Below are 23,548 nucleotides of genomic sequence, written 5' to 3' on the forward strand. Positions count from 1 at the left end.
ACATCACGAAGGTAACGGCACGGAATGAGATACGGCGCGGTTGCGGTGTGTATATGCTTGTATGTGTGTGACTGGTGAGCCGTACCGAGGTCACGATTATGAAACCATCCGCCGTCTTGACGTTCTTGTTAAACACGTTTTTCGGTGCTCAAGTATGCCAAGGCACAAGGCAGCTGAAGGTACCTGAGCCGGCAACCGGCTGCTGCTGCTGCTGCTGCTGCTGCTGTTGCCACTGACATCGCTGACCTAAGCCCGTCGAAAGTCGCCGAAAATGTTCTTTGCAACATTATTACCTCCTCTGTGCAATGTTCAAGAGCATCTTCTCATCAACTTCTCCATTTTAGTCCCGCAGATTGTAACCAGCCGTGCGAGACCATTCGCTCGGCCGGTTCACTCAGGAACGTGCGCAATCGAACGAAATGGTCCCAAGGCCTCGGCCCGTGCACCAGGGTTTTCCAAATGAGCTTTTTAACTTTTCGCCCATTCGCGAACATAAATCTTGGGCCGGTTTGGCCAAATTAACTTGCGGTTAAAATTTAATTTCCCTTCGTTTGACATGTCTCATTCGCTTTTCACTTTCTCCACGTGCCACGTGACGCCTAGCCGTTATTGCAGCAGGTTGTGCGTCAGGTTGCTACAGAAATCCAGAGCTCAAATTTCCAAAAGGTTCACAAAAGGCACGGCTACAGTACTTTGATCATATTCATACGCCTCCTTGCCATGGTGCTCGGTGAGAGTTTTTCATTGCGATCTCATTATTCGGCGATTAGGCGTCGGGGACGAAAACTCATCAAACTCACCAGATCCCTTCAACGGCGGTGCCTATCCGGCTATTCTCTTGGGATTAAAGTGTCTGATAAGGGGGGTGTTGTCGGTCGGTTTCAACTTCACCCATCGAGCCAAATTATGTGCGAAGACTAATTAAAAACTCGTCAAATGGTCTTCGTCAGCCGGTTCCAAAGCGGTTTCCAAAGACAAATGATCCAATCATACACCGGGTGAAGATTCCCTTCAAAAGCTCTAATAATATTCATGTTTCTCCCATCATTTCAGCTCACTGATTCACGGCAATCGACAGGAATCGTCAAGTCAGCATCTGGTCTACAAGGTGGTGCTACTACACCGGAGCTCCATATCAAAAACTCATAAATCAATCCTGATCGAACGAGCCGCTATACCTGTCTGCCACCGTCGGCCGGTTACACTACGGTTCACCTTTCGCCGTACGTTTGCCAGCAAAGAAACTTTGTCCTCAGCGAGCGACTGACGCAAATGGTGCTTCCTTCGCACACCTTCCCATCGCACACCTTCGCAGACTTTGTGAGCAAACACCTCACGGTCAATCACGGTCCCCAGTGGCCGCGCCTGTCGTTGCTAGGAGCCACGGACCGGTCGGGTGAAAAGTAGTTAACAATCATCGGCGAACGGAACCATTTTCCTCAGAAGTGTCGGCTGCAAACCTTGGCCCCCGGGGGAAGCTAGGCAAGCAAACAAAATAGCCTCCAGCAGCAAACTTTCGCGTGCAAAACGCCTGCAAGTGAACTGTCCGGAGTGAAATTCCCGGCGACCAGCGCGGAAGTTAATTAAAGTTCACCATTTGGCGGCATTCGACGGCCGAGACTCGGAATTTTGTTGAATTTTTGAATAGCCACTCTGCGATTGGCACGGTCTGACCGGCCCAAGTGTATATCGCCCAGCCAGCCAGTGTGTGTGTGTGTGAGTTCTGGGCGTGGCAGCCTGAAAGGCCCCTCGGGAAGCAGCAGCTCCGGCTCCGGCAGCGGTTGCGGTTTTTCGGGGCCGGTTAGGTCGATGAAAAGATGGCCACCCCACCGGACAGCCCCATCGAGGAGGTGGTGTACGAGCTAGAGCCGACCCGGGCACCGAAACCGATTCCGGTTGCGCTCGAGGATCTCTGCCGGTTGACCAAGTTCACCCGCCAGGAGATACGGGTCATGTACCGGGGCTTCAAAACGGTAAGTGAGGTGAACCCTGCGCGCAGACATCGGTTCGATTCATCCATTAGCGTTGGTGGGAGGGGGGGGGGGAGGAAGGCAGTGGAGAGAGTTTTACATTTCCGATCCCCATTAGCGATGGCACTCATCTGGAATCTTGGATTCCGGTGCGATTTACAAACACATCACCGAACTCCTAATGTGGTGAATCGATTGAACGGAAAGGAAGCATCTATTCATATACTTACTTTACTGCTTTACTGCTCGTAATTGGATGTGGTGCCCATAGGGGAATCAAGTAACTGAGTAATATGATGGTGAAGCCGCTTTTCTTTTTTTTTGTTGTTTGTTTCGAGGTGGAAATCGTTAAGACGAACGCCAAGGATAGGGCGGGGTACGTCTGGCACGGTGAAGCCGCTCAGAATGCTTCTAAGAATGTTGATTGAAGATTGTGATGGTAATCTTCACGATATCACTATAGTGCACATACAACAGAATACTTTTCTTGACAATTATTTCACAAAACACTGCAAATTACAACCAAAGATGAATATAAATTTACTCCAAACGTTAGACGCACACAAAAGCTACTGAGTCGCGTTTAAAAGTCGCAGCTTACTATGTGGTGTTATTCATCATACTACCATGATGTCGCATGATGTGTTTGCTATGATCCGAAGTGTATCTAAGTTAAAATACTGTTCAGTAGCGTTCGTCTAGGATATCCTTAATATTTAGTCGTGGCTATTAGATTTGTTCAAGTTTAATTCTAGTCAATTAGCAAACATAACTTTATTACTTAAAAATTACCCAACTTCTGTAATGTACTCTTCTGTAGCTCGTAATGTACTCTTTATTTATCTCAACTCAATTTTTTAGCACAAACACACACTGCTCGTGGTATCATTCAAAAACAATTTTTCACCGGCAATGGCCGTCCGAAAGCAGTCAATATAAATTAAGCCTGCCAAACCCAATAGAGAGCGCAACCACTTGACATTCTGTTTGAACTCAAGCAGCGAGGCGCTCATAAAAGCTCCAAAATGTATTCCCAACCTGTACCGTCACTGTTAAGCAAACGAAAAACTAGATTTATTAGCTTTACATTCACGAAAACCAAACACAAACATTGCTTCTATTTAAAAGCGTACGCGCATTTATGCATTTCCCTCAGTTGAACCGTACGTACGCGCGGTGGGCTCCTCGCAAATACCATCTGCGATGTCATGTAAATATAGCTGTTGGGCAAACAAAATTTCAAATGCAATCCTGCCGCCTCTCGCACATACTCCAGTAGAAAATGTCACCCACTCCCCACTAGCAGCGAGATCCCACGAGAAAAAAAATCAATTTCCCGTCACGTCAATCACGTGAGTGTATGTGTGTAGGGTATTTTGTAAATTCCCACTTTTCCGAATATGTTGGTCACGTACTTTGTGCTGCAAACGTTCGCGCGCGCATAAATAAATCATCGAACATTTTCGGGGACAATAGCTATCGACAATCGCAGGAGGAGAATGCAAATCGAGAAGGAAATGGATTGTTTTATACTATGAATTGGTGCAGCATAAGAATGAGGAATAGAACAACAGCTCGCTCACTCTGAATTGATTTTTTCCTTCTCCTGCTCCAGGAATGTCCGGATGGTGTCGTGCACGAGGAGAGCTTCAAGGATATTTACGCCAAATTCTTCCCACACGGTAAGTGTGGTGGCCATGCGTGCAGCGGCGACCAGCACCTCAATCATCAACTCATTAGCCACTCTGTTCACACCCAAATCCGTTCGTTCTCGCTTTCAGATTCCAGCCTTTACGCGCACTATGTGTTCAAAGCGTTCGATGTCAACTGCAACGGATCCATTACCTTCCGGGTAAGTTGCCATTTATTATGCTGGTATGCCGGGCCACTGGGAAACAGTTTCTCACCGACGCGCCAGCTAAACGGCATCACACGCAAACGGCACTGGTGCTCGAGCATTTACGCGCCACGCGCGCCAATCGCCCCAAAAACACACACACACACACCTAGTTGAACTGAGAGGGAAGCGAAAGGGGTAGTCGCGGCCGCGTCTCGTCCAGATATATGCGTCCCCAACAATGGCACTCCGGCACGCAATGGCTGGCCTCCGGGGGTCACGCCACGCAGCCGTAGCCGAAGCATCAAGAAGATTCATTTCTTGCTGACAGTCTCGCCACGAGTCACGGTACCGGAACCGAGGGGTACCGGGTGGAGAAGAAGGTCCGGAAGTGCGTGTCACCCTTGAGCCGAGCCTGCCTTCGCCTTGGAGCGGACGGACGGACGGACGGACGGACGGACGGACGGACGGACGGACGGACGGACGGACGGACGGTCGGACGCAAAGTTCGATTTAAGTGACTCGGCTATTAACACCAATTAATTATTCAGCCGTACGTTTAGCCGCACGTTTAGTTTTGCTTTTTGGGGCGTCCGTTCCTCGCAAGGACCCCCGCAGGAGGTTGGTTGAAAATTAAATTATTGGTGCTCTAGGTCCGCAGCATGCCAGCGCCAGCGGCAATACCCTTGCGTGCCTGCTAAGCATTCCACTGGGAGTTTTAGCGAAATCAAAACGAGAATCCTACCGGCATGCCTACCACGGTAACGGCCTGCTAAGACTGGTTGTCGCGAATGACTTGGCTAGTTTTGCCATGGCTCACTCTGGCAGACGGAGAGGTATCCGGATGGCGATGCCATAATTTCGAAGCATAATTAGTTTTCCTTCCCTCTCTCGCTGTTTCTCTCGCTTTCTGCTGTGCCTTTTCGGATGCACGGCTGTACTTGCTCGGCTACAGTATTTGCTTATCCACCTCGTGGCGCCACCACCAACGGTGCTTGCCCATCCCCATCCCTTCGCTTCCTCTCCTTCACGCTCTTCACCATTCGTTTTATTATTTATTTCGCGCGAGAAATATCATTAACACCACTTAGACCACACTTCCGCAGTGGCGGTGGCAATGGCTAGCAGCAGCAGCAGCAGCAGCAGCAATATTAATGCCGAACGGTCCGCGTCGAAGGCAATCAATTTGCATGCTTAATTGCAATTCGTGTTCCGTTTTGGTAAACACGTTGTTTAATCGCTCGCTCGCGCTTTATTTGCTAATCATCGTCGCACCATATCGCGCTGATGATGATCATTTTTTGATTAACCTAATAGTTTGCTGTCGTTTGATTGTTGGGTTTACAGGCAATTGTTTTTTGGGTTTTTTTGGTTTGTGAATTCAACACTCAGCAAAAGGAAATTACCCAAATCGCTTCTCGCGTGACGCTCATTAACGCAAATGGCTCGATCTCTATCACCTTTCCCCCCCTTATACGCTAGGATCTACTGGTTACACTCTCAACTTTACTGCGAGGATCCGTGTACGAACGGCTTAGGTGGACCTTCCGGTTGTACGACATCAACGGTGACGGGTGCATTAGCCGCGGAGAACTAGGGGAAATCATAACGGCCGTGCACGAGCTAATGGGTCGCCGGCCCCATCAACCGGACGATGACAGGAAAGCCCGGGAACAGGTAAGTATTCCCTGGCACAATGATCGTCGCTTGAATTACTCTGATTGTCTTCCCATCCCAATTCCACACCGTAGGTTGATCGAGTGTTTGCAAAGCTGGACCTAAACCAGGACGGTATCATCACGATCGAGGAGTTTCTAGAGGCGTGCCTGAAGGATGACGTCATCACCAAGTCGCTGCAAATGTTTGACTGCCTTTGATGACCGTCGGCCGACAGTGTGTACGCGGGCTCGCGCAAACCCGACCTGGAGCGCTTCGCGTTGATCCATCTCTAAGGACCTTGTCTGTGTATGTGTGTGTGTGTGGGGGGGCCATTTTGAGACCGATCGGCTCTGTGGTAGCCACAGACAAGTACACACTCGCCAACGTAATCCAATTCTTCCAGGTTAGCATTCGGTTCTCATGTCCTTTGCGTTCGGTCCTGTGTGTTGTGTCCGTTAAGAAGTTGCAGTAGTAGTAGTAGGAGTAGTAGTAGTAGTACAGGGCAGATAGCAGACTGCTGCTTCTGCATCCCCATTTCCATATCACATTCCAGCACATCTACACGAAAGCAATACATTACGTTAGGGAACGTCGAGTTAAGGCAGTATTCGAGGATGAATTTTAAATAGTTTGTATAGTTTGTATCATCACAAATCCACGCCTGGAACGGTAGATTACAATAGCGTGCAAGGCAATACGTGATCGATCGTGATGCGAGCGATTTACGCCCAAAAACCGGCGAAATCACCGTACGGGTCAGGAGCGGAACGTGAAGGAGGGAATAGGATCTCTTTAACAATCAAAACCATCTGCGCGTTATCGTAGGAATCGCCTCAGCAGCGTAGTACCACAACCACATACCGCCATTGCTTAGTCATAGACAGTGCCCCCTTGTCCCATTCCTACAGAGATGTCCCCGAAAAGGCTTAGTTGACAATAGACAATCGTTCACTCGGGCTCGGGCTTGTGTTGAGTGCTTAGTACAGGACGCGTCGATCGATGAGAACTCAATCTGCTTCGTACAGGGATTTTATTGGAGCCAAGCAGCGGCGGCGACGGTGGCGGCAGCGACTGTTAGATGTAATGCCGCGTGGCAATGCCGTTTTCAAACGTTCTCTTTCGAATCACTGTGAATTGAAACACACATATGCTACCCATCTGAAGACCCCGTTCCGAGTAATCAAAGGCCCTACTACTCGTCACTATCGTCAAGGTGCAGCACATTAATGTCTTTAGCAAACGATCGATAGGCGATAATACGCGATTCTGTGCCCGAAATTTGCAAACTAGCCATGTATAGTAATCGAGTAACAGTTTCGCGAAGCGTTTCGGAATGATGGCCATCAGTATTAGACGTTCGACTTATGTTCAACATTCCATAGGATACAGTGAACAGCAAATGCAAACACATTAGCTTAGTATAAACGCATCAAAGATGCAGCATATGTGCAATGCAGTAACAACATGAGACACGATTAGATAACACACAAACACACACACACACAGACAGAAACATGAAAAACAATGAGACAGAAGCCGATCAAACATAACAAAAGTAAAGAGAAAAGGTAACCAACATAACACCAATACTACATAAGTAGTTGCGTAGTAGCATAAAGAGCAAACAGAAAGCATAAAAAACAACAAAAACAAAAGATTTCGGTTATAAGTAGATTAGCGACGGAATGAATGGGTAATGGGAGTTGTTGATAACATTGAGTAATGTATGCGGCGGAAGGAAGCAGAGGTACATGCAGTGGTCAGCCAAATTAAGTCAAAAAGACAATTTTAACGACAACCAACCAACCGATATTACTAATCTCTCATTGTTTTCCAATACTACTTGTTACGATCACGGCGTGTTGGGGGTTGGGAGATGTGGGTTGTAAGGAGTCACTGTTTGTATCGTGTGTTTTGCATGGATGTTTCGGTGGATGGTGTTTGCGTGTGCGCGCGCGTGTGTGTGTGTGCGTGCAGTTACCCTTTGGAAGCATCGATGATGCCATCATCAGCCAGTTAGGTGAGTTGGAGAGAACTGTTATGATTCTTAGATGAGCGAAAAAGGCAGCAAAAGGTGCGAGTGAACGATCAAACAGACAACGAGAGGTGGCATTCCAGCGACACCAACGCTTATTGGCATTATCCCTCTGAGCTCGTGCTGTGTTGTAGTTGCCTGTAATTGCATAGGAACTGTTTGCTCTAATAGGCTGACTTAGGTAGGTTAGGGCCGCAGTAGATTGAGCTGCATGGCCAAGCAATTATCTCTAGTGAGCTCCTCCTACGTGCTTGCCTACGGTCGCCATTGTTGGGTAGAATACTTATCTGAGAGACGATTCGCTGCATACTAGCTCCATAGGTGTCTAACTAACTAACTAACTAACTAACTAACTAACTAACTAATGTTGCATTCTATCAAATCATTCTCACTCACAACCACACACACCGTCATTACGCTCATCCGGTTTGGGTTCCGATTTCGCGTGAACTTACTCCCCGTTTTTTTTTTCGATAATCGATATGCGTTCACACATGAGACAATGATTCATCTTTGCTCATCAGAATATGCTCGGTGTAAGAAGTGTTCCTGTCGAGTTCATCGCATGCACGACATTTCCATATTCCTCCGTGCAAAAAACCACCATCACGCTCCGAAATCGAAGCCAGTATTGCCTGTGAAACTAACACCTCAAATGAGCTCTATTTTTCTACTGTTATCTTGACTGTTATACACGGCGAGCCGGATGTAAAGGCGCCCAACTAAGCCAGTATCATCCTATCTGCACCCTCCCCGCAGCATCCTACTTCCTATCCCCCGGCGATCTACATGATCGCGATGATCCAGACCACAAGGTGGCACTATTTGAGTCCGGGGTGGATCGAATCAAAACGAAATCATTCTGTCAATTAAGAATCAGCGAATGGCGTACCGCGCTGCATTTCTCTCGTCCTGATCACGTTCCCTTCCCCCCCCCCCCCCTTCCATTTCATCCACCTGGAGTCGTGAAGGAGGTGCGTAAATCGGAATTGTTTGACTCGTCTCGGTGGAATCAGTTCGCTTTCGAATGCACGACTTCCTTGGCGTTGATTCGTCACTCATTCACCCACTGTGTACGGGGCAGGGCGCGAATTGAAACTCACTCATAGAACTAGCAAAAATTAAAGTCGAACTCGAAGGCAAGTCTGAACGTTCCAAATACAACACTTCACTTTGTAAACTCGACAAACTCGAGAACCGTTTTTGAATGTACCTGTGTATAAAGTAGCGTTTAAAGTGAATTGATCGAATAACAAATGCTTACTGAAGATGCAGAAGAAAATGGTGAAGTGGTTAACCATAACGCCGGAAGATTCAAGTTGCTAAAAAGTGAAAACAGAAAAAATATAAAAGTAAAACAAATTCTCTCCCACCAAAGTATTAGCTACTAATAGGAAGGAAGGAAGGAAGGAAGGAATGCCACGATTGATTGATTGATTGATTGATTTTGGCAAAGAAGTCGCAAGTCGCTTGCGCAAGGCATAAGAAACGAAAAGAACTAGTGATGAAGAGTAACAAACGTCCGAAAGAAAAAAAGGCGAACTTATATATATACAAAACACACACACACACATGCATATATACATATAAAGAAATATGAATATACTTAAATAGAGGAATGAGGCAAAAACAAAAACCATAACAACAGTAGAACGCGCGTTAAACCATTTGCATCAGTTGCATTGCGAGGCCGATGAATCGGCATACGAAAAAACCGCGAAGCAAAAAAACTTTGTTGAAATAACACAATAGAGCAACCAGTAGAGCTAATTACTATCCCTACATACCCATGGTGCGAACGAACGAAATGCCATGCAGATCCAATAGTCTATAGAGACGGGGATTGAATGGTAGACATTTACGGCAACCGGAACTCTCTCTCCCCACCCATTTGGCTAGTGGGGAAGTCCTGCGCCAAAAACGGGGGAGAATCATACGTCATGCGTCTAGTGATTGGCACCGTCGGCAATTCATTTTGCTCAACACTCATCGCGGATGCGTTTTAACGATTGTTTTCAGCGGGAAGCGGGAATTTGGGGGGTTTGGATGAGGACATTGTACATTGTGAGAACGAAGAGACAAAAACGAATTCGGGGAGAACAAAAACCCTAGCACTGCTGTTTAAAATAAATGAAACCGGTTATCAATAAGTGTTTACGGCAAATGAAACCAATCGCCGAACGGCCGAGTGTTTTGGGTGATCAAAGCGCGGAAGGACCTACGGAGGTCAACGAATCAGAAAGAAAACCTTCATTTGATTTCAATTCCATTTTTGTATTTCAGTAGTTCATCAGTGATATAGATTAATGTTTCAATTGCTCTTAGATGCTAGTTTCACAAAATAAAACCGTATAAACAGGAGGAAAATAAATCGGGTAATACAAAGCATCTTCAACCAATCAACTACTCATCATCCGCACTCATAACAATAAATTAGGCTCAGATCCGGAAACGACCCTCGTCTCTCTCTCTCACTCTACACAACCCTACGAAGCGATTTGCCTTCTTTTGTTTTCTTAGTTTTGGTGATTTCTGCATTATCTCGCAAGGCTCTATACTCTACGCTACACACCGATTCACTATCACCTGAACTTGACTGCGTCTAATCGACCGAATGACTAACTGACCGCATGTCCACAAAGCATCAGGCTCAGACTATCGTGAGGAGGGCCGAAAGCAAGCATTTATATGTATATCACGGAACGGAAAATTCCAACTAGAAGACGCTCGCACCATACCTCGATTGTCTTACACAGAGTCGACTCATCACTCGGAAAGAACGAAAAACCCGCCGAGCAGGCAGCCAGCAGGAGCGAATGAAAACCCAAAGTCCAAAACGCAATTTGTATCGTATAATTTTGTAATATTTTCGTAAAACTTTGGCTCTAATATGTTCCGTCGCGTACCGGTTTGCATAGTTTCGAAATAGTTTAGCTTTGTCTATGTTGACTAGAAAATTAGAGTAGATGAACCGATGATGAGCCTGCCACATCAGGGAAAGGTCAGGGATTTCATCCTCATCTTGTAACGGTGTTTTGCGAACGGACGAAATGATGATGACGATTATAGGATGATAACGATAATGCGGATGATAATGCTGGAGAAGAAGTTTAAAAACGGATCCTTCTACACAGCTAGCGTACGTTCCGTGCGAGCCCGCACACACCTCACTCATTTTAACATTGTCTCTTTTTCTACAAAACTACTGCGTTAAACTGTACACTCTGTTGTAGAACGGCCTGTCTGCGCATCCGGCGCTCCTAACCAGCTCCTCCAGTGTCTGTCTCCATCTTATCGGTACGGCATAGACTTTCGTCAAATACTTTCTGTGGCTGTGGCATTCGAATCTCGATCCGCTTGATATTAGCTTCTTATAGCGCCCTTTAGTTCCTACTGGCTAAGGCCCCCGACACGCCACTCTAACACGCTTCTCCTTCAACATCGTTTGCTTCGTTTTTTGGAAGTGACTTATTTGGCAAAAAGTGTTTGGCGCGCACCGCGTGTCATACTATCACTAACCAACATGTAACATGGGATCGGGGGGGGAGCGTGCGAGAAAGGTGAGTCAGCTCCGTAGAGCCAACTCGTCCCTCGTTGCTTCCCTAACTGGCCTCCTGCTGCCCCTTCTTGTGTGTTCGGAGTGACGTGATTTAGTTGACGGGATCCTCAACCTCAATCGTACATCATCGCTCGCGTTTTGCTAGGCCCTTATGAAACTACTATAACGGCTCTTCCGGTCACCTTTTCCCTCCTTGCGCCTCCTAGCCCAGCTCAACACAAACACGAAAAAGCCAAGAATACAACGCGCTCAACCTACTGACTAATCACCAAACCAAATGGGTAAACTTGTTTCACTAAAAATTTTGACTACTCCATAGTTTATCGGGCAAGCAATAAACTATGAGTGTAAATTTAGTAAGGGCAAGACCACCGGACCGCCAGGTCCCGGGTCTCCCCGCCCCTCCTCAGTTGGCTTATCGTTGAGCAGCGGACGCACTCTCTAATCCAGTTTGGCGCTGCTAATATGACGACGGCGACGGCGACGACCCGATGACTACCGCCCGCCTTCGTCCCCATCTTCTTTTTGATCACAATTTTGTGCCACTCTTTGGCAGACATTCCATGGTCTCCACTCGACCGTTGCTCGCTGCGTGCTGAGATCGATTACGATTTGTACGTCCGGATGACATCGCGAATGACGGCCCGGCACAGGGGACAGTGGCCACCGCCGATTCCGCGCCACTGCTTGATGGCACAGTCGTAGCACATGCACATGTGACCGCACATGTACAGCACGGAGTCGATCGGTTTCTCGAAGCAGATCGTACAATCGACGCAGTTGGTCGAGCTGTAGATACCACCGGTGGCGGTAGCGGCCGCCGCCGGACCAGCACCGGTTACCGTGGAGTAGTTGGCCGCATTATTGTACGAGGGAAGCGCCTGTAAGGTGAGACGGAAAAGGAAAGCGATAGTTAGTGATTCGTGCTCATTAGATCTGCATCACGGTGCATGCTGTGCGCTCGACACTTACCTCAGGATAGCCATTGCTGGCGGCGTAGTTATTGTTGTTATTATTGGTAGCCATCAGCTCAACGGCGTTTCCGGTTCCGGTCGAACCAGTATGCGACGAAAGCGAAAGCGTAGACAGTGGGACGGACAGAGTCGAAGCGGAACCCGTCATACCGCGTGTGACGATGGTGGCTTGCTGTGGCTGCTGGCCTTGCTGCTGCTGCTGCTGCTGCTGTTGCTGTTGCTGCGACAGGACATCGGTCGGTGGCAGATTCACGACCAGCACCGTACCACCCGGATTAATCTGGATCATATCGGGGCGTACGGTGGCCGTACCAGCGATCGTACGGCAGCTAGCAGCGGACGCAAGCGATGCCTGTGATTCAGCGGCCACCATGACCGCGCCAGTACCGGACGACGAGGAACAGGAGGCACCAACCACCGATTGCATTTGTACTTGCAGGTTGCGATTGACGGACTGACTAGAGGCGGCAACGGCGGCACTGGTCGCTGCCAGCGACGAGTGCGAACGCACCTCGTACATGCTCGAAGCACAGGAACCGGTCGGTGTCGGTACCGGAAGGGTGTGCGAGAACAGCCGGACACTCTGCGTCGAACCGTACACATCGAGGAACGCCCACAGCTGCAGCGACTGATCGATGTGCATGATCACCGACGGGGGGCCTCCGTTTTTGCTGATCTGCACCTCCCCGTTCACCGTCACACTGAAGCACAGCTCATCCCCACGTACCAGCGTGGAGGCGACGTCCTTGCTAACCACCCAGTACTCGGGCCGATCGAGCAGCATATCGGAATCATCGGGCAAATCGTTCAACTGCAGCGTCGCCGGATCACAGGAAGTCAACCCAAGGGCAAGCGATCCCACGAACAGTGAATCCGTCTTCAGGATCTGGATAATCAACCGTTCACCGATCTTGACCGGACGTGGCGAGAACACGTACCCCTGGCAGAACTCAATATCGGCGCGCGTCGCGATGTACCGATCGGCCGAGAACTTGATGTTGCGACCGCGCACCGGATGGAAGGGCAGCGGGAGTAGCCCCGGTGCCGGACTGTTGTATCGTACCGAGGCCGCCGCACTAGTCGGACTGAGCATCGCCGTACTACCGCAGGCGGCCATCGCTGGCACCTGAACCGTCGGGCGAATCGATTGATCTTCCATCAGCTGATGATTGTGCTGGTTAATGCTAAGCGATTCCAGCTGCGGCACAATCTCCTGATCCGTCGACCGTCTCTGGGACTGACCATGATGATGCTGATGGTGCTGCTGGTGGTGCTGCTGGTGGTGCTGCTGCTGTTGCTGCTGCGCCTGGAACATGTAGATCCGCGAATCGAGAAACTCGATCGCGGTCGAGTTGCCGTACACATCGATCACGGCCCACAGTGGACCGCGCGCATCAACGTCCGTGATGAAGACACCCTTCTCCTCGCCATTGATACCGAAGTGCACATCACCGGACGGTGTGACGTAGTAGAACAGCACATTGTTCCGGTAGCAGTACCGCTCGTTCAGTGCCTTCGCCCAGAAGCCGGGCTTGTTGGTGAGATCGGGACAGGCGTACTTCGGTAGGTTACCGCGCAGGGAGGCCGGATCGTTGCAGGTGAACCCGAACCGGATTACGCCACTCCAGTTGCTCGAGATGTCCAGGAACTTGACGCAGACGCGCTCGTTGACGCGCACTGGCCGCGCACTGAACGTGATGCCCTTGCAGAACGATTCGTACCGCTTGGCGACCGTGCCTTCGCGCGAAATCCGAATATTGTCCCCGTGCACGGTGTGGAACTGGAGCGGAGGTAGATTGTTCGGACCGGGGCAGGACGAAGCGCTTCTCGTTGCTGGAGGAGGAAAAGAAGGCAAGAAAAAGAAACCCGATTAGTACGATTGCGGCCACAAGGAGAAAGAGGAATAGTGTAGAGAGGAAGAGAGAGAGAGAGTGAAATGGGGAGAATCGGATCGAATGTCATCGTCATGTCACGTCACCGGCCACGCAGGTGGCAGACAGGCTGATGATCGTGATCGATCTTCCGGTGCGCCACGACCAACAGACACACACGGACACGGCTACCCTCCTTAAAAATCGGGAACGGAAGGAAGAATCCGAAACGTGCCTGCAACGACGACGACGACGACGACGACGGTAAACGCCGGAAAGCGATGGTCCCGGTCCCGGTCCCGGTCCCGGTGACGGTGGTGGTGGTGGCGCTCTCACCGCTACGAGCAGTAACGCAACAACGAGCATCGGAAATGGCACTTCCGACGACCGCTTTTGCGCCGTGTGCCCCTTGTGCCCCGTTTCTTTACCGTTTCTTTTCGGTTTCTCCTTCTTAAGCACGAGGGGCATAAGGCGACGAGTCCCCTACTCTCGGCTTGTTGCTGCTGCTGCTGCTGCTGCTGCTGCTACTGATCGACAGCCGGCAACGGTGGTGCTACCAGCGCCGAGAAATGATTCACGCGGGGCCATAAAGCAAATAAGGCTGGCAGGCCGAGGGGGAAGAGGCAACATAATGTGCTCTCAATGTGCCTGGCGTACGATGCGTGATTACCGAACCGAGGAAGGGAGAAAGAGGCGGAATCGAGTAAGACGCAGAGCAAGACGACACATCCGGTGCCGGTCTCGCGTATCGTTTAGCGTTTTTCGGTGCAGTACACTACATGGACCGAAAGCATGGACCTCGGTGTATTCGGTGGTCTTACGGGAGGGGAGGGGCTGGCGGGGCAACATAAGAACCTGTAACAGGCGTGCCCGTGCCCGCAAGCACGCACGTTCGATCAATTATAATGCTTTAATGAGCCGCCACCGCGCACGATCCTTGGCTTCAAGTGTTTCCTTCCGCTTCTACCGCGACCATGCCAGACAACGGCTGGGCCAATGCTGGGCTGTGAATTCCCTGCCACCGGACCGAACGAAGCGAAATGCGGATTTACTTTTAATTATAGCCAGATCCGACCGGAGTCTTCGCTCTGGGGACATTGCCATAATAACAACAACCACATCTGTCCCGACTCGCACGCAAACCGTGGACGGAGACGGAGGCGTCGGAATACCACCCACGATGGGTAGAGCAGCCAATCAACCCCTCGTTGCCATCGCCCTTGGCGGCACTTTAGACGCTGGATTTCGATTTTTCCAATTTCACGCCCTCGCACTGGGCCAACGGGAATCCCCCGAAGAGCGGGAATGTGGCCAGATGTTACGTTGCTCACTGGCATAACAAGGGAAATAGGGAGGTAAGAAGGACGAGAAGCGTTTCTTTGCGAGACAGAGAGAAAGAGACATAGAGTGTCCTGTCCGGGCCAAAAGGAACATCCGATTCGTCTCACGTTTCGGTTCGAGGGTTTCGTCGTTTTCGGTTCTTCTCCTTCTTCTTTCGTTGCCCGTGCAGCTGAGCGAATCTGCACATTCAATGCATTCACTCACGCGCTGCTGTGTGCCGGCCGGCCCATCAAGCCATGAAGGAAGGTCATACGACGAAGGAAACGCAATCGCGAAGCGAAGAGTTGCGGGAAAAACTATCGCTCGCAAAAAATGGTAATTTCCCAACCCAACTGGCCACACGGTCCAGTGATCGAAGATGGAATAATAATGGCGTTCGCGTGCGCATCGAAGAGAGAGAAGGAGAGAGAGAGAGAGAGAGAGAGAGAGAGAGATACATGCCCAGTGATCGCGAAGGCGCCAAACTGGCAGGCGCCACTACGATCCACCTTGCCACGATCCCGATAACGCAGCGCCGATGATCGATCGATCGATCTGCGAGATGCAGTTGCAGTTGCATTGTGGGAAATGCACACCACTCCTCTCGGTTTGTCTCCCCCCCCCCCACCCCTCTGACCGTCTGTCTGTCTGTCTGGGAGGGGGCTAGAATTAATTAGCGACCGACCGGCGTCTGACGGACGAGACGAGGACGCTTTCACTCCGGGACGATCCGATCGGAATCACGGTCGATCGCGAAAACGCTTTCTGGATGTGTTCCGGATCGACGACGGTTTTCCAACGTTTTTTTCTTTTTTTTTTTGCTCAAAAGTTTCCAACGAATTTTACCAACACAAAACAGGCAACCAACCGAAACCAAAAATTGCCTCTTCCCTCCAACATCGAAGAGCGCGATAGTGTAATATGCTACTCTTTCCAGGCTACTGGAGCCGGCCAGTGTGCTGACCGGAGCGTGGCCGGAAACGGTGATACGATTCTACGCGACGCAACCAACCGGCACCACACCACGTCGCCCGTTTTTGTCGGGCTGTTGTGTGTCCGTTACGGCACGTTGATGATCGCATCATAATAATAGCGACCACCATTACCTCCGTCCCGGTCGTCACCGTAAGAACCTAACGACGAGGACAGCACGGGAGGGAGAATTGCACGGTTGAAGGGACCGTACATACACCCCTTGGTGTGTATGTGTACCTCTTTCCCCTCGTATGTGGACGGCGCGCGTTATGCTTCAGTTCAGAAACGCAATCACCCTCCAAGAGCAAAGGAAAGAGGCCTTCCAGAGTTCCAGCGCGATAAAGTACGCGCCAGGGGGAAAAAGTTCGTTACAAAACGGTCGCTTCGGCGGTCGGTGACGACGGATGACGGTTACGTGGTTTGCCTCGGTTCCCCTGTATCCTACCCTAGAAAGGGCGTCTGATGACGTCGGTTAGGTAAAGCGAGAAGGATTGCAGCTGCCGGGAGAATTCCCGCTAGAGAATGCGAAGAGAGTCCTTTTTTAAGGACTCCTTGCTGCAGGATTGTCGTCGGTGACGGTGACGCTGACGCGGTATAGCTACTAACCTAGTCCCATCCGCTTCTTGATCTTCTTCAGGACCTTCATCTTGTTCTTAATCGGCGAGAAGATTGTGTCGTTCTTCTGCTTGCTCTGCTGAAGCTGTAGCTGCTGCTGCTGCTGTTGTTGGCACTCGACGATAGCGGCACCGGAACTGATCACATTCAGTACACCCATATAGAGGCTTATATCGTCCACCCCAACGGGAGGCGGAACGCGCTTCAGAACGTAGAACGTGGGGTCGAAGGCGAGAGTTTCTTCAAGTTTTTGGCCACCACCAACACGCGGGCCCCCCCCGATTATGCTGCAGCTCGGTTACGTCTTTTCCACGTCTAGCAGTTCGCACGCGGACACATTCCACCAACTTTCTCTCCGACAGTTTTCAATGCTTTTCGAGGGTTGCAAAAGGGGTGCGTTCGCTGTTTTTTTTTATTTGTTTTGTTTGTAACACGCACACACACACAGAGACACACGGGCAGGACCACAGGAGTAACAAGAAAACAGACACAAAAAATCTGCGGGCACGTGCAAATCGTAGGGGTGCGATGATCGCGCGATCGCGAATTGGCAAAAACGATCAACCGAGAGAGGGAGAGAGAGAGAACGCGCTTTAAGAGTGTGTCTCTTGCCCACCACCACCGAGAGCGAGGCTTCTTCCTTTAACCAATATCCAAGTGACCCGTGGCGAATGAGAACGAGTGAGCGAGGGAGCGAACGAGCGATCGCGAGTGTTCGTTTAGGAGTCTTCTTCCCCAGCTGAGCTCGGACACGGTGAGACCGGAATTTCGCGATCGTCACTGATTTTTCCCACGGTTCCAAAACGGGCCCAACGGAGTGCGCGCGAGAGCGAGAGAGAGAGCGAACGATAGTACGGTCGGAGTAGGACGGGCACAACACAACTAAGGAGGCTGCTGTTGGCTGGATCACAGACTTCACTAACTGGCTCTACTACTTTGCACTCTTTGGCTCTCACTGACTAACTTCACTGACTTTAGAGGACTGACACCTCCGGGTCTCTGAACACTACGTACTGCTGATGTAGCAATCCTTTAAAATTCGAAACCAACAACGGACGACCGAACGCACGGTACTCGGTCTCGGGGAGCAACAAAGGATGGAGGGATAGTCGGCTTGCACGTCTGCTCTGCTGGACGGCTCCGGCTTTAGTGACGAACCTCGACGAGCACGACTTGCGTATTTCGACTCTCGAAGAGATACAGCCGCAGCAGGCACTGGCTCAACACGTTTTCTCGCTCCATCTCACTCCATCTCACTTCGCCTGGTGTGTGCGCTTGCTCACTCTAGCAGCACGCTCGTATCCACGGTGTGCGTCGTCGTCGTCGGAACACCCGGCCATCTGCGATCTCGCTTAGCCCATTGGCACCCTGCATCGTTGCCTCGCAGTCGCTCGTTCGCAGACCGATTCACCTTCACGCATACCCGCTTTGGCCCGGTATCCTGCTGCTGCTGCTGCAGCATAGGAGAGAAGGGTACGGGCAATGCTATGCTCTTCCTGCAGCATGCAGCATGCGCTTCAGGTTTTGGGACAGCAGAGCAGCTGCTTGCCCTCCCTGCCTGCCTGCTTGTGTGCGCGCGAGCGTGTGTTTGTGTAAGGATTTTTCCCTTTCTTCGCCAGTCCCGTAGCTCGAGGAGGGGTCACAACATTACCGACGCGCGCGCGCAGCCCCCAGGCGGGGGCTCGTGGGAGATTCCCTGCGACTCGACGCGACTTTCGCGACCTATCATCCCCCCTCCGGTTGGTCTGGGGCTGCTCCTCCACTTGGGGTGCGCTGTTCTAGGGTGGTTGTGTACCTTAGACTTAGACGAAGAGAGGAGGAGGAGGAGCAGGAGAAGGAGAGATGGTACGCAGTCGAAGATCACGATCGTGATGCCTCGTTTATTGCCTCTCCTCAGCGCTGGAGGCTGGAGAAAGGGTTGATGCGCGCAAACTCTTCCGGGTCTCGGGTGTGTGTGCGCGTATTTTGTTTCTCCTTGTGTCGCTGAGTCTCCTGCCTCCTGTGGACGTTTTAAAATACGGCGTATAGCTAGCTCATCAAGCGCATCTTCATCTAGATCTAGACCGTTCCAAGATCCTCCGAAAGGTCATCATGGAGAACGGTCATTACTCGTCCACAAGGTGGTGTGGCTACTGTTGCTTCGAACCACTCCGGACACTTATCCCTTAAGATAACATTTCTCCACGGACCACAGCACACACAGGTCTAGTCGTCGCCCGTCTGTGAGAACTGATAGCAACTGCGCATGCGGCTGCACGGTATGCTCTAGACCAGGCCACCCAAAAAGCGGCCCAAAAGAACTCCAAATAAGCAGTTCCCACCGCCCTTAACCTTCGAGCCCATTAACGAGCCTTAAGCGTCTGATTCATCAAGATCCATCCCGCCATCCAACTTCTGGCCCAGAGGAGTGCCCAGAGATAATCTTCAAAGTATCATCTCCTCGCGTTTGGTCGCGTTGCTGTACGGTGAGAGAGAGAGAGCGTCAGAGCCATCCATCCTCGTGTGTCCACGACTACGGACTGCTCTCCATGCCCTGCGGTTCCCCCTTTCCGTTTCGTTCGCATGCACTCACCGCAGTACTCCGAAGCACCACGTTCCCCCCTTCATGGTACCTTGGCCGAAGTTCAAGAAGTCGTGTGAACATTTTCGAGATCATGTATATTTCATGTTACTTCCCGGACAGACGGACGGATGGACGGATGGACGGACGGACTCCCGGATTTGACTTGTGGTGATGTTCGTAGTCAGTGAGTTGGTGGTAGTACCGGTGCATCTGTTTCCAAACAAATGCGCCACCTTCCTCCAAAAATTTCACAGACCTCACCTCACAGGCCACCACACAGTTTCCCAGCTGGAGGCACGATGCTTCAAAGGGGCGTCGGATGAACTTAGCCGCTCGCTAATGCATGCTAACGCTCCTCGGCGAGGCTCGGCAACCTCGTGCGATCCCACCATTAGCAGCATTGAGTCTTGGGCCGGGCTAGGAGCGCGAAGCCACGAGCAACCCGCCCGCGGAAGAGGATTTGCAAAAACGTAACGAAAACCCTGAGAAAGTCTGCCCCCCCAGCGTACCCCACCGTTAATGGGCTTGGGGCGCCTGGCCGCACTCGGCCGACCTCGGCTCGGCTTTCTTGGCGGGAAAAGGTCTAAGGTGACTCAGAGCCTCGCCGAGGGATGTATGTGTGTGTATGTCTTAGTTGCGCTGTGAAATCCGCAATCGGTGCGATCGGCAGACGACCCAGATACGGACGAAGGTAGAAGCAGAAGCTCCTCCACCCTTCCTGGGGTGCTAGCTGGGGAGCGTAGCGTAGCGGTGGACTCGTCCGTCCGTCCGTAGAATCCACCAACCGCGTACGAACCGGACGTGATATTTAATTGATTCCTTCAGTTCTCACTGGGGGCACCTTCGCTGCGTACCTTCCTCCTGTGCCAGGTCGCCGATAAATATCACCGTTAATGGATGTCAGTTAACATCTTGCTCATGGCGGTTTTCGAGTTCGTTTCTTGGGACGCGCACGGCGCAAACGGTCCGTTTTGCTATCGGTTTAGATCGAGAATCGGCCGAACCCGGCCGAGAGTGTTTATGTCTTCTCTCCCGTTGAGCGAACAAATCGTTTCGATCGATACGCCGGCCCTGATTGAGTCACAGCCACAACGGGATACGATAAATCTAGCCAAAAGGCAAGAAGATGTCAACGATGTGGTGCGGGACGCCACAAAACCGACAAGAAAGAAAGGAGGCTCTGGTGTGGGAGACACACACACACACACAATCAGAATGGAGCGGATGGTATGATTTTATGCCGCTTTTTATGAGCCCCCTAAAAACGGTCAGTGTTTTTCGGTCGATTCCCAAACTACGTAGTCTGCGCGCCTACGATCTCATCGGCGTAGTCATCGACGGCCACAATGTCCCGCCCCGGCGGCGATCCAGGTTCCAGGTGCGGTTTGGGGAGCCGAGCCGAGAGACAACCGAGCCATTCAATGGGATAAACAGCATTTTCTACCCTGAGACTGTCGTGCACATAGAGTCACGGGATTTTCTCACGCCTGTGGCCCCTGTCGATGACTTCACGTCACACGTCACAACATCATGCCGCGAGCAGTAAGTAAGTAATAAGTATGGGGAGAAAAAACTCGGCGCCATTTTCAAAGGGTTCGCGATCGCTCCCTCCCTTTCTACCTCTCTTTCTCTCTCTCTCTCTCTCTCTCTCTCTCTCTCTCTCTCTCTCTCTCTCTCTCTCTTTCTCTCTCTCTTGCTGTCTCTAGACGTTCCCAGATGATCAGCGTAAACGAGCGTTTTTGTCATAGGTAATGATGGAAAATTGACTCGGCATTGACGACGAAGACGACAGCGAAGGCGATGGCGACGTCGTCGTCGTCTAGTCTGAGTGACGGACGCTAGCAAAGGTGAGGTAAAAACGGGACTTGCGGGCTGTGTGTGATTGCAGGAAGGAAAAAAAGAAACGCCATCCCGTCTTGTAGACGGCTGTAGTTCAATTACGGCTCTATAGAACTTCCATTACTTGGGGCCCATTCTACTAACTGCAGGAGAAACCAGTGGGAAGGGATCAAGCTCTAGGAAGTCATAGTTTCTTTCTGTCGACACATTTCCTATTTGTCATCCACAGCACAGGCTAGACCAATTCTGCTGTGCGCTGCGCTGTGTTGCTGTGGATGGAATGGATGGTAGAAAGTGTCATAAACCGATTGTTGTAGGGATGTTTTGTAGCTTCCAGCTTGGTATTCCGAGGGCCAAAAACCAGTCGTAAAAGTGTTGGAAGGAACCCATACACGGATTCACGGTCAGGTAGCGTCCAACCGTCTTATCTGCCATTTTATGTGTGATCGTGTCGATGTAAACTTTCTAACCATTTCCTTATTACTAGCCTACTTATGCATATCTATACTTTCGAGGTGCCATACTTTGTTGCACAGAACAGACGCAGAATTCATCACCGACATGTAAACGGAGCTAGAACGCTGCTAACGTGCATCAATTAGCAAGCACTGTGCGCACACTCCTCGTTCTAACCACGGCAATTATCGCCTCAAAGCGCTGAAAAGCATGCCATGAAGCAGCAGCAGCGGCAGCAGTAAATGACGTTTCCCACCGTCGCGCCCACTTAGATGATCAATAAAGTTTAACAACCTGCAGCAGCCCGGCTGTCATACACCTTTACGCCGACAGTTTCTCCATCTATTCCAAACTCCTCGTGACCATTGTCTACGAGTGCGTCTTGAACGCGTCGATCGAGAGTATTCCTCCAATCGAAATGGATGATTCGTTCAAATATTGATTTTCCCATATTCGGCCCCAAAACCGGGCACCTTAGACTTTCTGTGAGGTAAAAGCCGTCACATAAAAAAGGGAGGGGGGCTCCAATGCTGCGTTGGTTGGGGATGCATTCAGAGAAAGGTGTGAGATCGCGAGTAGCACTCCTACATAAAACATCAAACCCTCCCAAGTCGTACCGAACAGAGTCGAAGTCAAAACGGCATTCGAATGGATGCCAACGGGTTTTTTTTTATGGTGGCGAGGCCATAGATGCACCACCTTTCTGGTGGGTGATTTCGAGGAAATTAGTCGAACATCGTGGCATCGTGGCGTGCGATGTCCTCGACCGCCGGTCAACAGCGACATCACTCAAACGATCGCAGCCATAGATCACCGCCACCGGTCGGTCCGTCCGTCTTCACCGTACGTCCCTTTTGACATTCGAATCCGTTGGATCAACAAGCGAAACGATGTCTCGGACGTTGATTGCATCTGGTATTCCCACGATGACGACCTTACCCTTTCTATGCCCCGGGAACCCATAAAATAGGGCCGGCCCTCGGCTCGGCAACATTGAATATTGAATTAAAAAGCCACAAAAACATGCTTAATGTCTGTTGGCCGTTGTGGGGGTGCTGACCGGCGGGTGTAACGGCGGAACCGTCGCTTCCCAGAAGTCACGCACCGCCACGCAACGCAACGCAACGCAAGCCCGGAATTCCATTCACCAACGAATGCCACCACACCACACCGTAGTTCACCTTTGGCCCTTGCCATTGTAGACGTGCTGATGGTGGTGGTGGTGGTTGTCCTCCTCCTGTTGTTGCTGTTGTTGCTGTGCCCTATGGCGTATTGCGGGGCCTCCGCATACTTTGGCACGTCGTCGTCGTCGTCGTCGTCGTCGTCGCGTCGAGGAAATTATAAGCTTAGCAGACAGCAAAGTGAAAGAAACCCCTAACTTCACCTCACCGGCCACCTCCACCAGCACCACCCCTCCATGAAACTACACGTAATTCCACCACCCACAACTCACCTGGCACGTCGAGAGGAGAGAGAAGGACAAGGAAGACGAGTCTCGGGCGCATCGAGCGCGTCCGCGTGGTCATCGAAGCGAACGCGAACGCCCGATTCGCTCGATACTCCCGCCGTGCTGCGACTGCGCGCGCCCTGGTTGACTCCCCCACCTTCCCAACCACCACCACTACTTCCCTCCCTTCCCTTTCCCTGGGCGACACTCTCCAGGTGCGTTGCGAGGGTGTGTGTGGCCATCATCTCCACCGCCTCATCAATACACCATTTTCATGCCCGGCCTCCCACTGTACTATCCCTCACCCTTTTCCTCTCCCCACAGGGCGCACGATCGTTAACTAGTTATGTTTGCTGAAGCACCACCAGAGGGGGTGGGAGGACCAGCACATTCCCTTCGGCTGGCCAAAGGCCACGGTTTTGTAGCCG

The 23,548-nt window shown here is 51.0% G+C and overlaps 2 protein-coding genes across 4 annotated transcripts in view; one reads left to right on the plus strand and one right to left on the minus strand.

The window, feature by feature from the left end:
* LOC125959747 (Kv channel-interacting protein 1) overlaps window positions 1-6,650 on the plus strand; it is a 29,786-nt gene extending 23,136 nt beyond the window's left edge. For both annotated transcript variants that reach the window (XM_049692658.1, XM_049692659.1), the window contains exons 3-7: window positions 1,054-1,973; window positions 3,586-3,652; window positions 3,752-3,822; window positions 5,290-5,484; window positions 5,559-6,650. In XM_049692658.1, the coding sequence (XP_049548615.1) occupies window positions 1,818-1,973; window positions 3,586-3,652; window positions 3,752-3,822; window positions 5,290-5,484; window positions 5,559-5,684 (615 nt within the window). In that variant the 5' untranslated portion in view covers window positions 1,054-1,817 and the 3' untranslated portion in view covers window positions 5,685-6,650. The remainder of the gene's footprint in view (window positions 1-1,053; window positions 1,974-3,585; window positions 3,653-3,751; window positions 3,823-5,289; window positions 5,485-5,558) is intronic.
* Window positions 6,651-9,765: 3,115 nt separating this feature from the next.
* The window catches only part of LOC125952753 (protein neuralized), a 34,969-nt gene continuing 21,186 nt past the window's right edge, over window positions 9,766-23,548 (minus strand). Inside the window, exons 1-3 of one of the 2 annotated variants that reach the window (XM_049682436.1) lie at window positions 16,807-18,100; window positions 12,033-13,867; window positions 9,766-11,941 (exon numbers count right to left, since the gene is read on the minus strand). In XM_049682436.1, the coding sequence (XP_049538393.1) occupies window positions 11,666-11,941; window positions 12,033-13,867; window positions 16,807-16,975 (2,280 nt within the window). In that variant the 5' untranslated portion in view covers window positions 16,976-18,100 and the 3' untranslated portion in view covers window positions 9,766-11,665. Of the gene's footprint in view, window positions 11,942-12,032; window positions 13,868-16,806; window positions 18,101-23,548 lie in introns of those variants that run through there. The other variant, XM_049682437.1, reaches the window with a different exon arrangement.

Source organism: Anopheles darlingi, chromosome 2 (genome assembly GCF_943734745.1).
Source record: "Anopheles darlingi chromosome 2, idAnoDarlMG_H_01, whole genome shotgun sequence".
In the NCBI taxonomy this organism is placed as follows: Eukaryota; Metazoa; Arthropoda; class Insecta; order Diptera; family Culicidae; genus Anopheles; species Anopheles darlingi.